At 41.0% G+C, this 14119-nt stretch overlaps 1 protein-coding gene across 1 annotated transcript in view; it reads left to right on the plus strand.

Annotated features, from left to right (window-relative positions):
* The window catches only part of LOC311131392 (pro-neuregulin-3, membrane-bound isoform-like), a gene marked incomplete at both ends in the record, with an annotated part of 555735 nt that overhangs the window by 335962 nt on the left and 205654 nt on the right, over nucleotides 1-14119 (plus strand). The window contains one exon of the mRNA XM_084164353.1: nucleotides 6261-6390. Coding sequence (XP_084020479.1) covers nucleotides 6261-6390 — 130 coding nt within the window. The remainder of the gene's footprint in view (nucleotides 1-6260; nucleotides 6391-14119) is intronic.

A 14119-nucleotide genomic window follows, 5' to 3' on the forward strand; every position in this document is an offset into this window, starting at 1 on the left:
AATATAGGTTGTTCCTTTGCCCTCAGGGAACACCCATCTAACCATCCCCTTTTTTAAATGAAAGCTGCATGAGTTTCTGTTTGCTGGTATCACCTACGTATGTACAGTAACCTCTTTAGACAGAAGCAACGTGCGTCATCAGACGGAATACCTGTCATACATCACTGACTCTGGTGTGTCACAGAAGAGGATAAAGTGCTGAGAGTACAGTACAGGGCATTCCTGCCAGCACAAGTATTTCACTGCAGGATACATTGTATCCTGTTTGGTTTGTTGTCCTAGTTCCTTTTGTGTTGTTGTTCTGCTCTCTGTTCCTTGGGCGATCAATACACAGCGACCTTCACTATCAGTCAGCCTGCCAAGCAATGCACTCTGGGGGAACGTCAATTTTGAAGGACGCTATAACCATGGTGCCCACAGGATCTCATCCCTTAAACTCCTCCAACACATCCTCGCACAACACTTACACAACACGTACACACTTACACACTCCCAGAAAAAGAGAAATCAAGACTGAAGGAGCTGGGCCTTCCGCTAAAGGGGAAAACAAATAGGAGGCAAGAGTGGAAATGTGTGTTATCCATTTCCTAGTAATGGTGTATGGATCTGATGGGAGGGACTCTCCTCAGTGATTTCCCAGATGTCGCTTGGGTTCCTCTGAGATTGACAGGCAGCTGTCTCCTTATGAAATCATCTGTCCTTGAATGCCAAACTTTCTTTCAAAGAGTCGTGACATCTCCATAATTCATTACAAAGATACAAAAAAAACTGCAAAACTGCTGTCATGCTTGGCAGTTTGAGATGCTGAATACCCAACAAGCCAAGTGCTAAATCAGGTTTATGTTGATTAAAACAGTAGAGGCTCTCAAGTGTCCTTCACGGATGTTGGCTACTTAAGCAATAGAAGAGCTTATGTTTTACGGGCTCTTGACCACTATTTTGTGTGTTGTTTTGCGCCGATCTTAACTATTTTTGTACATAATGTTTCCGCCATTGTTTCCTATGATGGAAAATAGCTTCTGGACATCAGAACAGCATTCACTAACCTCGATTTGGATGAAGATAACCATAGACTTCTATTCATTGTGCTAATGCTAGTTAGCATTGGCTCGTGAAACTACCTCTAACTTCCTTCATACTGGACACAGAGACATAAACATGGTATCCATGAGTTCATCTGACTCTGGGGAAGCAGATAAAGGGCATCATTGCCAAAAGCCCGAAGTATCCCTTTATCAACAGCTGGTGCTCAATCTCTAATATTAAGGACATCTTGAGGTTCTGCTAGCCTGAGTTAGAACACTGAATGATAAGCTGTAGACCATACTATTTACCATACTATTTACCAAGATAATTTTCATCTATCATTTTTGTAGCTGTCAATTTACCACCACAAACTGATGCTGGCACTAAGACCGCGCTAAATGAGCTGTATAGGGCCATAAGCAAACAAGAAAATGCTTATCCATAAGCAATGCTCCTAGTGGCTGGTGATTTTAATGCAGGAAAACTGAAATCCGTCTTACCTCATTTCTGCCAGCATGTCATGTGTTACTCCACACACAGAATGCATGCAAAGCTCTCCCTTTCCCTCCATTTGGCAAATCTGACCATAACTTTATCCTCCTGATTCCTGCTTACAAGCAAAAACTCAAACAGGAAGTACCAGTGAAGCACTAAATACCGAAGTGGTCTGATGAAGCGGATGCTAAGCTACAGGACTGTTTTGTTAGCACAGACAGTTCTGGGATTCATCCAATGGTATTGAGGAGTTTACCACATCAGTCACCGGTTTCATTAATAAGTGTGTTGATGATGTCGTCCCCACAGTGACACTTACGAGCTGCCCAGTGAAGCGAGCCTACCAGACGAGCTAAATGCCTTCTATGCGCACTTTGAGGCAAGCAACATTGAACCATGCATGAGAGCACCAGCTGTTCCAGACAACTGTGTGATCATGCTCTCCGCAGAGCCAGACGGATTACCAGGATGCGTACTGAGAGCATGCGCTGACCAGCTGGTGTGTCTTCACTGACAATTTCAACCTCTCACTGACCCAGTCTGTAATAAATACATGTTTCAAGCAGTCAACCATAGTACATGTGCCCAAAAACGCCAAGGTAACCTGTCTAAATGATTACCGCTCCATAGCACTCACATACAATATGTAGCCATGAAACACTTTGAAAGGCTGGTCATGGCTCACATCAACACCATCATCCCAGACATCCTGGACCCACTCCAATTTGTATACCGCCCCAACAGATCCACAGATGATGCAAACTCTATTGCACTCCACACTTCCATTGCCCACCTGGACAAGAGGAACGCCTACTTGAGAAGCTGTTCAATGACTACAGCTCAGCGTTCAACACCATAGTACCCTTCAAGCTCATCATGTCCCTCTGCAACTGGATCCTGGACTTCCTGACGGGCCACCTCCAGGTGGTGAAGGTAGGCAACAACACATCCACCCCGCTGACTCTCAACACGGGGGCACCTCAGGGGTGCATGCTTAGTTTCCTCCTGTACTCCCTGTTCACCCACGACTGCTTGGCCGTGCACGACTCCAACACCATCATTAATTTAGCTGACAACACGATGGTGTTAACCCTGATAACCGACAACGATGAGACAGCCTATAAGGAGGAGGTCAGAGACCTGGCAGTGTGGTGCCAGGACAAAAACCTCTCCCTCAACGTTAGCAAGACAAAGGAGCTGATTGTGGATGACCGGAAACAGAGAGCCGAGCACGCCCTCATTCACATTGATGGGGCTGTAGTGAAGAGGGTCGAGAGCTTGTGTATTTATTTATTATGCAGAGTGTATGCCATCCTGAGGAACTGGGGCTCATTTCACTGGGTGTGTTGTTACAAAGAAGGGAACATCTCCAGTAAGAATGCTTCGCTATAGCTGGCACAGAAAGGGAAGTGCTCTTCACCCTCTATTATATCTATTTTAACGCCAGGGAATCAAAATATAACACAACCAGAGCCAATGTAAAGGACTCTCAGGCAAGGCCCAGGGGACATAGTGTTACCATGATGTTGGAGCAACACAAAGCATTGCTTTTAAAAGGACATGGATATGTACAGTTGAAGTCGGAAGTTTACATACACCTTAGCCAAATACATTTAAACTCTGTTTTTCACAATTCCTGACATTTAATCCTAGTAAAATTCCCTGTCTTAGGTCAGTTAGGATCACCACTTTATTTTAAGAATGTGAAATGTCAGAATAATAGTAGAGAATTATTTATTTCAGCGTCATTTCTTTCATCACATTCCCAGTGGGTCAGAAGTTTACATACACTCAATTAGTATTTGGTAGCATTGCCTTTAAATTGTTTAACTTGGGTCAAAAAGTTCGGGTAGCCTTCCACAAGCTTTCCACGATAAGTTGGGTGAATTTTGGCCCATTCCTCCTGACAGAGCTGGTGTAACTGAATCAGGTTTGTAGGCCTCCTTGCTCGCACACGCTTTTTCAGTTCTGCCCACACATTTTCTATAGGATTGAGGTCAGGGCTTTGTGATGGCCACTCCAATACCTTGACTTTGTTGTCCTTAAGCCATTTTGCCACAACTTTGGAAGTATGCTTGGGGTCATTGTCCATTTGGAAGACCCATTTGCGACCAAGCTTTAACTTCCTGACTGATGTCTTGAGATGTTGCTTTAATATATCCACATAATTTTCCTTCCTCATGATGCCATCTATTTTTGTGAAGTGCACCAGTCCCTCCTGCAGCAAAGCACCCCCACAGCATGATGCTGCCACCCCCGTGCTTCACGGTTGGGATAGTGTTCTTTGGCTTTCAAGCCTGCCCCTTTTTCCTCCAAACATAACGATGGTCATTATGGCCAAACAGTTCTATTTTGTTTCATCAGACCAGAGGACATTTCTCCAAAAAGCACAATCTTTGTACCCATGTGCAGTTGCAAACCATAGTCTGGCATTTTTATGGCGGTTTTGGAGCAGTGGCTTCTTCCTTGCTGAGCGGCTTTTCAGGTTATGTCGATATAGGACTTGTTTTACTGTGGATATGGATACCTTTGTACCCGTTTCCTCCAGCATCTTCACAAGGTCATTTGCTGTTGTTCTGGGATTGATTTGCACTTTTCGCACCAAAATACGTTCATCTCTAGGAGACAGAACGCGTCTCCTTCCTGAGTGGTATGACGGCTGCGTGTCCCATGGTATTAATACTTCCGTACTATTGTTTGTACAGATGAACGTGGTACCTTCAGGCATTTGGAAATTGCTCGCAAGGATGAACCAGACTTGTGGAGGTCTACAAAAAAACTTTCTGAGGTCTTGGCTGATTTATTTTGATTTTCCCATGATGTCAAGCAAAGACGCACTGAGTTTGAAGGTAGGCCTTGAAATACATCCACAGGTACACCTCCAATTGACTCAAATTATGTCCATTAGCCTATCAGAAACTTCTGAAGCCATGACATAATTTTCTGGAATTTTCCAAGCTGTTTAAAGGCACAGTCAACTTAGTGTATGTAAACTTCTGACCCACTGGACTTGTGATACAGTGAATTATAAGTGAAATAATCTGTCTGTAAACAATTGTTGGAAAAATTACTTGTGTCATACACAATGTAGATGTCCTAACCGACTTGCCAAAACTATAGTTTGTTAACAAGAAATGTGTGGATTGGTTGAAAAACGAGTGTTAATTACTCCAACCTAAGTGTATGTAAACTTCCGACTTCAACTGTAAGCTGGCTGTCGTTATCAGCTTTATTCAGTGTTAATGACAGCCCTTTCTGAATCTACCCTCCTTCCCCTATAGAACAACAGCATAATTTGACTTTACTGTATTTCTGACCCATCGGAAACTCATGCAAAATACAGGAACTGATTCTTTGACCTCGGCCCCTTACATCTAATTACCATAATTGTTAGCTTCATTACTGCCTCACCTACCAGACCTAATCCATACACACACGCACATGCACACACATACACACACACACACACACACACACACACACAGACAGACAGACAGACAGACAGACAGACAGACAGACAGACAGACAGACAGACAGACAGACAGACAGACAGACAGACAGACAGACAGACAGACAGACAGACAGACAGACAGACAGACAGACAGACAGACAGACAGACAGACAGACAGACAGACAGACAGACAGACAGACAGACAGACAGACAGACAGACAGACAGACAGACAGACAGACAACTCAACTCCCCAACTCCTTTCCTCTATCAATCAGACCTGATGTGATGAGCTATAGCCTTGGGAGCTGTTTTGTTTAAAATACTTTGAATGTTTCATTGAGGCAGTCTGAAGTGCAATATGGGTGGGTTTTGCACTTTTTTAAAATAATTCGTTGGTTATATAGCGCCACACAAGCTCAATCAAGTGCAGTGAATATAATTGAAAGAAAACAAATACTATCTGAACCTAGGTCCGCTATCAACTGACAACGGATTGCTGGACTAAATATATAAATTAGCTCCAGAGCTACGTAACTCCAGCGCATTTACATGGATTTGTATTGTGAAATGTTGGTTAATGTGTACTGTCAGCATATGTGAAATGAAAAACACAACAGCATGGCTCAACCCCGGTTTAGCTAGGCTAACTCCCCATGTATGAAGGACCATTGTGGCATGGCCTAGCATTTTAATAGGACTGTTATCAGTTATTCTCACCACAGTGTAGGCTCTGTGTACACCAGGCTTGGTGTTATTAATCATTTTGAGGAGTCAAGTTCCCAAACGCTGCAGACCTTCCAGTATTAATCACAGCAGGACAGATTATCAGCATCCCTCATTCATCTCTCAGTGACGTACCAGGAGCTAAGCAAACACTCTGGTCTTTGTATTAACTTTACATACAGTGTTTTACAGCACGTCCACTGTCACTTCTACAGTAATGAAACCTGCAGAGGAGACTAATAGGAAAACACTCACATGGCTACTCCTGCTGCAGCAGTGCAGGGTGTGGCCTTACTGTGCATTTCTGGGGAATTTGTTGGGCATTTTTTTCTGTCTGTTCTTAGAGTACCTTTTTGAGTCTTACACATTGCAGTTATGACACATGGTATGCATGTCCGTTTACAACTTAGCCTTGGATAGGCATAGGAAATATATGTCTTAACGTTTTGATTTGAATGTGAACTGATGAAATGTGTTCCTTGTTATTTTCTTTACTAACATTATCTCTTTATTTTTTCTCTTTCTCCATCTCCCTTTTCTGTGATATCAATATTTTCCCTGCAGCATCACCCACCATTACTCAAATGCGCTCAGAGCATTTCAAGCAATGTCACGAGAAGGACCTGGCCTACTGCTTGAATGATGGAGAATGCTTCGTCATCGAGACGCTGAGTGGTCCACACAAACATTGCAGGTAAGACGACTGTAAAGATGCACTCTCAAACTTTTGTGTAATTTCAGCCAGTTGTTTTGAAAATGGTGCTCACAAGCCATAAATGGTCCCTGTTTGTTGTGTACTATTTCAGCCAATTGTGTACTACGTCATCCATTTCGTGTGATATGATACGAATTTTGCAATTTGTATGATATTATACGAATTTTGCAATTCTTCTGATATGTTACGAATCCAATTTGTGCAATATGTTACGAATTTGTTATGCTTAAGATCCCAGAGTGCATCTTTAACAGAGGAAAGATTGAAAGAGTCTACTGTTATAGACTGATAATAACAGTATTCTGTGACCATGTCTGTCAGATGGTCAGTTTGATGGTTACTCTACTAGTTTACCCGCTGTGGTGAATTGAGTTCCTTTTCTGTCGGATTTAATGTGTTAGTTTTATAGAAGTTTGTCCCCACAGGGTGGTCTTAGTGAAAGTTACTGTAATCTTGTGCAACATTTGTGATTAAAAGATTGACATCTTAGACCTATTGTGCAGTTCAGTGAAGACATTTCTAAGTGCAAGTGATCAATGCAACAGGTTCTTTACAAGTTACCCACCCCAAGTTACAATGGAGTAGAGGAATGGTTAATAATCCTAACCGATGAACCAAGAAAACAAGAGACCAAGTGTCCTCGTTTGAACGGTGGTAATTGGTGAAGTAGTTTTAGTCGTCCTACTTATTTGACTACTGCTCAGAGGCACTTAGCCTGTTCAAACACTGAGCCTCTCTACTTGCATCCCAGAACAAACTCCTTCCAAATCATAACCTGAGGACTTCCTGTAGGCTGGCTATTCAAAGACTTCCGTTATGTAGCCTCACTCTGGAAGGACCAGGTCACTGAAGGCCTGATGTTTTAATGCTGAGGAGTGGTAACTGCGCCACCCACGGAAATTATGTGAAACAGTGGAGGCTACTCAGAGGAGGAAGGGGAGGACCATCCTCCCCAGTGAATTTCATAAAAATGTAAATGTCTAAACATTTAAAAAGTTATTATTTTTAGATAAAACTTTACTAAATATATTCACGTCACCAAATAATTTATTAAAACACACTGTTTTGCAATGAAGGTCGACAGTAGCCTCAACAGCAATCTGTAGGGTAGCACCATAGTGTAGCCGGAGGACAGCTAGCTTCCTTCCTCCTCTTGGTACATTGACTTCAATACAAAACCTAGGAGGCTCTTGGTTATCACCCCCTTCCATAGACTTACACAGTAATTATGACAACTTCCGGAGGACGTCCTCCAACCTATAAGAGCTCTTGCAACATGAACTGACATGTTGTCCACCCAATCAAAGGATCAGAGAATGCATCTAGTACTGAAAGCATACGCTACAGCTAGCTAGCACTGCAGTGCATAAAATGTGGTGAGTAGTTGACACAAAGTGGGAGAAAGACAATAGTTGAACAGTTTTGAACAAATACATTTCTTAAAAAATGAAGGAGAAGCAAGAGAGAGAGAGAGATTTCTTATTTTTTAAACTTTCAGTTTCACTTACTTAGCTAGCAAATGCTGCTAGCTAGTTTAGCCTACTCAAAACAACTGGCTCAAACAGAGGGATACTATGTTAGCTGGCTAGCTATGACTATCCAACACAACACTGGATCCCTCCCAAGTCAAGGTAAGCTTTTGGTTTTATCAATATATTTCCACCGGGGCCCGCCGGTGTAAACGCTAAACTGCTTAGTGACTGTAAGGTTACTGCATGATTGTAGCTGGTTTACTAACACATTAGTTATATTATCTATGTTGACTAGGACGTTACTTTAGCTAATATGGTGACAACGATGTAGGCTGTGTGCAACAGTTAGGATATGGTTTAGCTTGAAAATGTTTTTTCACCTGGTCACATAGAGCTGATGTGTTGTGCATTGAAGTCCACAAACGAAGGGAAAGGGTGAGAGGAGGAGAGTGCATAGATACGAGAAGGAATACAATGTGGCTGCTATGAAAGTTAACTGTGTTTATTCGTGATCAGGGGAATATTCATTCTGCCGATTCTGTTGAAAAATGTTTCTTAAACGGATGCAAACGTAACGAAACAGGGATAAACATACCTGAATTTGTCCAATAGAAACTCTGGTTTGCAACTCTTGGACTAATGATTACACCCTAGATCAGCTAGATGCAGGCAAGAGTGTGCAAGGCAGTATTGAATGTGTCACTGTCTGTCCATATGTCATCGTCTGTCACCTCAATATTTTCTCTCGACCTGTGTGCAGCTACGTTGTAAACTTTCATTCATAGGCTAGGTTGTAACAACCTATTAGAGTATCACGTAGTAGCCTAAACCTATCGATGTTACATTGAAATGGGGGAATGGAATATGAATGACAGTCATCCAACATGCTGTAATAGAAAAAATAAAGTTTCCTCCCTCATCATAAACGACTGTGAAAGTATGTGTAACTCTGTTTGGCTGGTCAGAAGGATGACAGACACAGGACTTGCTTTAAGATCTTATTTATTCCTGGAAGACAGGGTCACTGCAAACATGACAGGATCTCCAGCATAGGAATAGCTTTGTCTGCATTCTTTTCCTCTTTCTTTTCAATATACAATTATAAGCGCAATTCTCATATTTCTCATCATATCCTCTTTCTCATCAATATATAATCCACAATACAAATTTAAACAAATTATTGTAATTTAAAAAAATAATATCAATCTAATTCAATTAAATCCAATTCAAGTCAAAGGCATTTTCTACATGTTATTACATTTACATTTACATTTAAGTCATTTAGAAGGATTACTGTTATACTATTCCAGGTGTTCCTTAAAGAGGTAGGGTTTCAAGTGTCTCCGGAAGGTGATCAGTGACTCCGCTGTCCTGGCGTCGTGGGGGAGCTTGCTCCACCATTGGGGTGCCAGAGCAGCGAATAGCTTTGACTGGGCTGAGCGGGAACTGTGCTTCCGTAGAGGTAGGGGGGCTAGCAGGCCAGAGGTGGATGAACGTAGTGCCCTCGTTTGGGTGTAGGGTCTGATCAGAGCCTGAAGGTAAGGAGGTGCCGTTCCCCTCACATCTCCGTAGGCAAGCACCATGGTTTTGTAATAGATGCTAGCTTCAACTGGAAGCCAGTGGAACAATTCAATTACATTCAACCATAATTCCAAATCAGAATGACTGCATTGCTTTGCATTGGGAGCGAACAAGTCATCGTGAGCTCTGCAGGAGAACCAACAAGCATGCACAATACATTGAATAACACATTAAAAACATACCTGGAAGACCGACACAACGTATTAATGTCTCCACACATGTGCAAGGGTCACTGCAAACATGAAAAGATCTGGATTTGCTGGAGAACATCAGCAACACATGTTGTACCAGATCTGCAGTGACACCTTTAACCACTAGGAGGTTCCATCAACACTGGTAGACTATTTCAGGATTTTGGCAATGAGGCCCTTTATCTACTTCCCAAGAGTCAGATGAACTCGTGGATACCATTTTTATGTCTATGCGTGGAGTTTGAAGGAAGTTGCCAACTAGAGCTAGCACAATTGCTAACTAGCATTAGCGCAATGACTGCTAGCATGCTAGGAGATACCCATAGACTTCCAGTCATTGCGCTAACGCCAGCGTTGTCTCACGGAAATACCTCTAACTTCCTTCATACTGGACACATACTGGTATCCATGAGTTCATCTGACTTTGGGGAAGTAGAAAAAGGGCATCATTGCCAAAATCCCGAAGTATCCCTTTAATGCTGCCAAGAGTACTACACACACACAGTCATGGACACATCGAAGGGAATCTAAGACAGCAGTGTATTTTTTTAAATGATTTATTTATTTAACCTTCATTTTATATGGGACCAAGGTCTCTTTTACAGATGAGCCCTGAATTACATAAATTACAGAAAATACACACATCAGTATTAATACAAAATGCAAGCAGAAAGAACAACATGGTCATAAAAAACTAACACATTCATCAGTAATAAGGTCCTCAATCAGTCTTCTGAATTACCCTAGAGGCATCAAAACATCAAATGTAAGAACATTTTGAAGATTGTTCCACAAATACGTTGCAAGAAAACTAAAAGCTGATTTACCTAACTTAGTAGAGATCAAAGTAATTTCCAGAGTTAACCATCCCTGAGACCAGGTGTGGTAACTCGTATGTCGAAAGTTTAGTAAAGATGTTAGGTACAGTGGGACTCTTCGTAAAAGGGCTTTAGAAATGAAAACATAGCAATGTATCAACCTACGTGACATCAAAGAGGGCAAACCAACTTTCTGGTAGAGAATGCAGTGATGAGTACTAAAATGTTTTGTTTTGGAGAGTGCTACTCTATGATTATTTGACTCCGGTCAAATCTTACCTCAGGTATGGCCCCATCCTCTAAAAGTCTGAGAACTGTAACTTTAAGTTTATTTTCAAGACCAAGCTGGTGGTGGTTGCTCTTTGTTGCTGCCTGTTGCCATGGCAACACAGTCTGAAAGGATTCATGGAGTCTTTCGGAGGTTGAGGTTGCAGTGCATGCTGCTTGGCCTTGAACAAATTGATACAAGAGGACAGAAAAGGCTGGAAAATACAAATTATTCACTCCAAACGGGTGTTAGGTTCCTCCGCAAAGCACACGGATTGTCTTTGTTACTTCTAGGAAGCATATGGGATGAGGCATAGTTGATCAAACAAAGTTACTATTTGGCTTGCGGGGATGTCCCTTGGCCCTAATATATAAAACATCCTTTGCATCAAACAGAAACACAGCCATAATGACAGTGTTGTGGATTATACTGGGCACTGGGCAGTGATTAGAGATATTGAGTGTGAATGATTTATATGACACAATAAGTGAGAGAGGGCTGATTTGATTGTTGGGAACAAAGCAGAAAATGGTTGGTTGTTATTAGCCTTTGAATTGAAAGCACAATCAACAATCAGGCATATAGTCATGGTTTCCAGTAAAATGTCAGTAAAACTATGAAATAATCAGCCAGGTCCCCGGTGATACAAGTCAGTATTAGAGGTCGATCCATATCTGAGGATGTCACGAGATGATGTAGAAACCAGCCACTAGGGGCGACAGTGAGCGATATTACCTTCAAGTAAATCAAATCAAATCAAATGTTATTTGTCACATGCGCCAAATACAACAGGTATTTACCTTACAGTGAAATGCTTACTTACAAGCCCATAACCAACAATGCAGTTTTAAGAAAAATAAGGTAAAACAAATATTTACAAAATAAACTAAAGTTTTAAAAAAGTTACACAATAAAATAACAATAATGAAGCTATATACAGGAGGTACCGAGTCAATGTGCGAGGGTACAGGTTAGTCGAGGTAATTGAGGTATTATGTACTGTACATGTAGGTAGGGGCAAAGTGACTGTGCATAGATAATAAACAGCGAGTAGCAGGAGCGAAAAAAGTGGGGGGGGGGGGGGGGTCAATGCAAATAGTCCGGGTAGCCATTTGATTAACTGTTCAGCGGTCTTATGTCTTGGGGGTAGAAGCTGGTAAGAAGCCTTTTAGGTTTTGGTTTGTGAGGGCGTTGTGGACTGGGATGGTGGATGGGCAAAAGTTGCATGTTCGAATCCAGCGCTAGAAAATTGTTTTAGAGATTTTTATTTTAAGCCTATCCCAGACCTTAACCATTCAGAGTTAATGCCTAACCTTAGGACTTCGGAGTTAATGCCTAAACTTAACCTTAAACACTTAGAAATGTGATGTTTGGAACAACTTCGAAATGTGACGTTTGAGAAACATGGATTAACGTCTAATTCTGATTTGAGACTGTGAGAGCTTGTTGGAAATAATATTACCTGTTCAGTTTCATCTCTCTACATTGTTAATGATGCCTAGTCTAACTGCACGTGTAAGGACATATCATTCAATGATCTCCAGGCAAAAGCCTCAGCAGACTGAGAGGCTATCAGTGATAAAACTATCAGTGATAAAACACTGCAGTGCATCTGAAAGGGAAGAATTATGAGAATGCTTTGAGGTAAAAAAAAAATCTTATCAACAAAGAATGACAAATCTCACATTAAACATTGGATCGATGCATGTTTAATTCAATTTGAGTTTACCCAGAATTGAGACTAATCATCAATCGTTGTATTAACGGGGACAAATTGATGTTATTCCAGATGCAATTTGTCTCAGAATGCATAATTTTTATGTTCAGATTCATCTTGATCCTCTGCTCAACGATTTTCCATAGAATCATAAATCATGAATCAACTCCCTTTCCCTACAAGTCTCAAAAACTGCTGAAAACTGCCTCCCAAACTATTAATTAATTTATCAAACCACTGTTTACTACTGTTAGTAAACAATTATGTTGTTTGTTTACCTGAGGGTGCTCCCTAACAGAAACATACAAGAGCATCTTGCTTTGGGTAACATACAGTAGCATGCTATCAAATCATTTGTGTTCATCTAACCACTAAATTAGTCAGTACAGTTATATAAAAAAAAATCTGCATAGCAAAAACCCCTAGGCACTCACTGGAGAACATACACTTACACATGTCTATTTGGAGTTCAGTGGTCTATGTTGATTATGGTAATTTTGCACAGGATGTTATTTCAAATTACCACTCTGAGTTGAGAAGAGTATTGCAACTTTCTTTTTTTGTGCAATTAATGTCTTTTTTTTGTACGATTTTATTTAGGTTTTCAGACAAAACAAACATACACATACTGCATACAAAGACAATAGAAAACTTAACATTTCACAAACATAGATCCACTAAACTAGAGATGAGGTCGGCTGGGACCTTCAACATAAAGAAAAAAGATTAATAAAGACAAAAACTCAGACTTAAATATATTTCAACAAACATTAATGACATCATACACCATATTCATACCCATCTTGTTTGTCTCATAATTTAAAAAAAAATCTTTTTTTTTTCATCCTTTGAATATTTATAGTATGTGTAATGCTTGTACTATTTTGTTTCTCTCTGTAGCCCACATTTTTTCAATATTTAAATAATAATACATTTTGCAATGAATTTCAATACAACATTTTTGCAGGCTAGTTTTGTTTTGTAGATCGCTTCTGGTTGTGTAGGTAGCTTCTGTTTTACTCTCTCTTTCTGTTACTTTTTCTCTCTTCATCTCTCTCTCTCTCTCTCTCTCTACATCCCCTCTCTCTATCTCTCTCCATCACCCTGTATTCTAGTGGTTACTTTAATAAAAATATGTCCCTAATTGTGTCAGCCAGGCCAGGCTTGGTCTTCCCAGAGAGACCCAGGGCTTGAACACACTACCATGTTTATTTATTCTGTTGGGCGGGAATTCAATTTATTTTTTGCAGCAACCGACTGTAAGGGCCTCCATCTAGTTAGTAACAAGGGGACGTTAAGCCTTTCCTCACCATCATGGCAATGGAGAAAGGCAATCCCATCTGTCACTGTGCGGAAGTGCAGGTTGGAAACGAGAGCTGAGATCCATGCAAAGCCCATGCCAATATTACTGAGACTGAGACGCCATGCATGCAGCTGGGGATGTTTGCTTCTCCCTGGTGGAATACGGGTCTTATCTGAAATGAATCTGAAACTCCTTATGGAACTGTCATGCCTGACAATGACAATGGAGTAGTCAAAAGCATTAACAAATCTGGGGCCAGGCTAATAATTTAGATCAATGTAAATTATATTGCCTCATCATGCCATTAGATATTCATTGATCAGTTGCACTGAGAAATAGCAGTAGTCTGGCAGTAGTC

This window comes from Coregonus lavaretus (genome assembly GCF_964263955.1).
Source record: "Coregonus lavaretus genome assembly, chromosome: 1".
In the NCBI taxonomy this organism is placed as follows: domain Eukaryota; kingdom Metazoa; phylum Chordata; class Actinopteri; order Salmoniformes; family Salmonidae; genus Coregonus; species Coregonus lavaretus.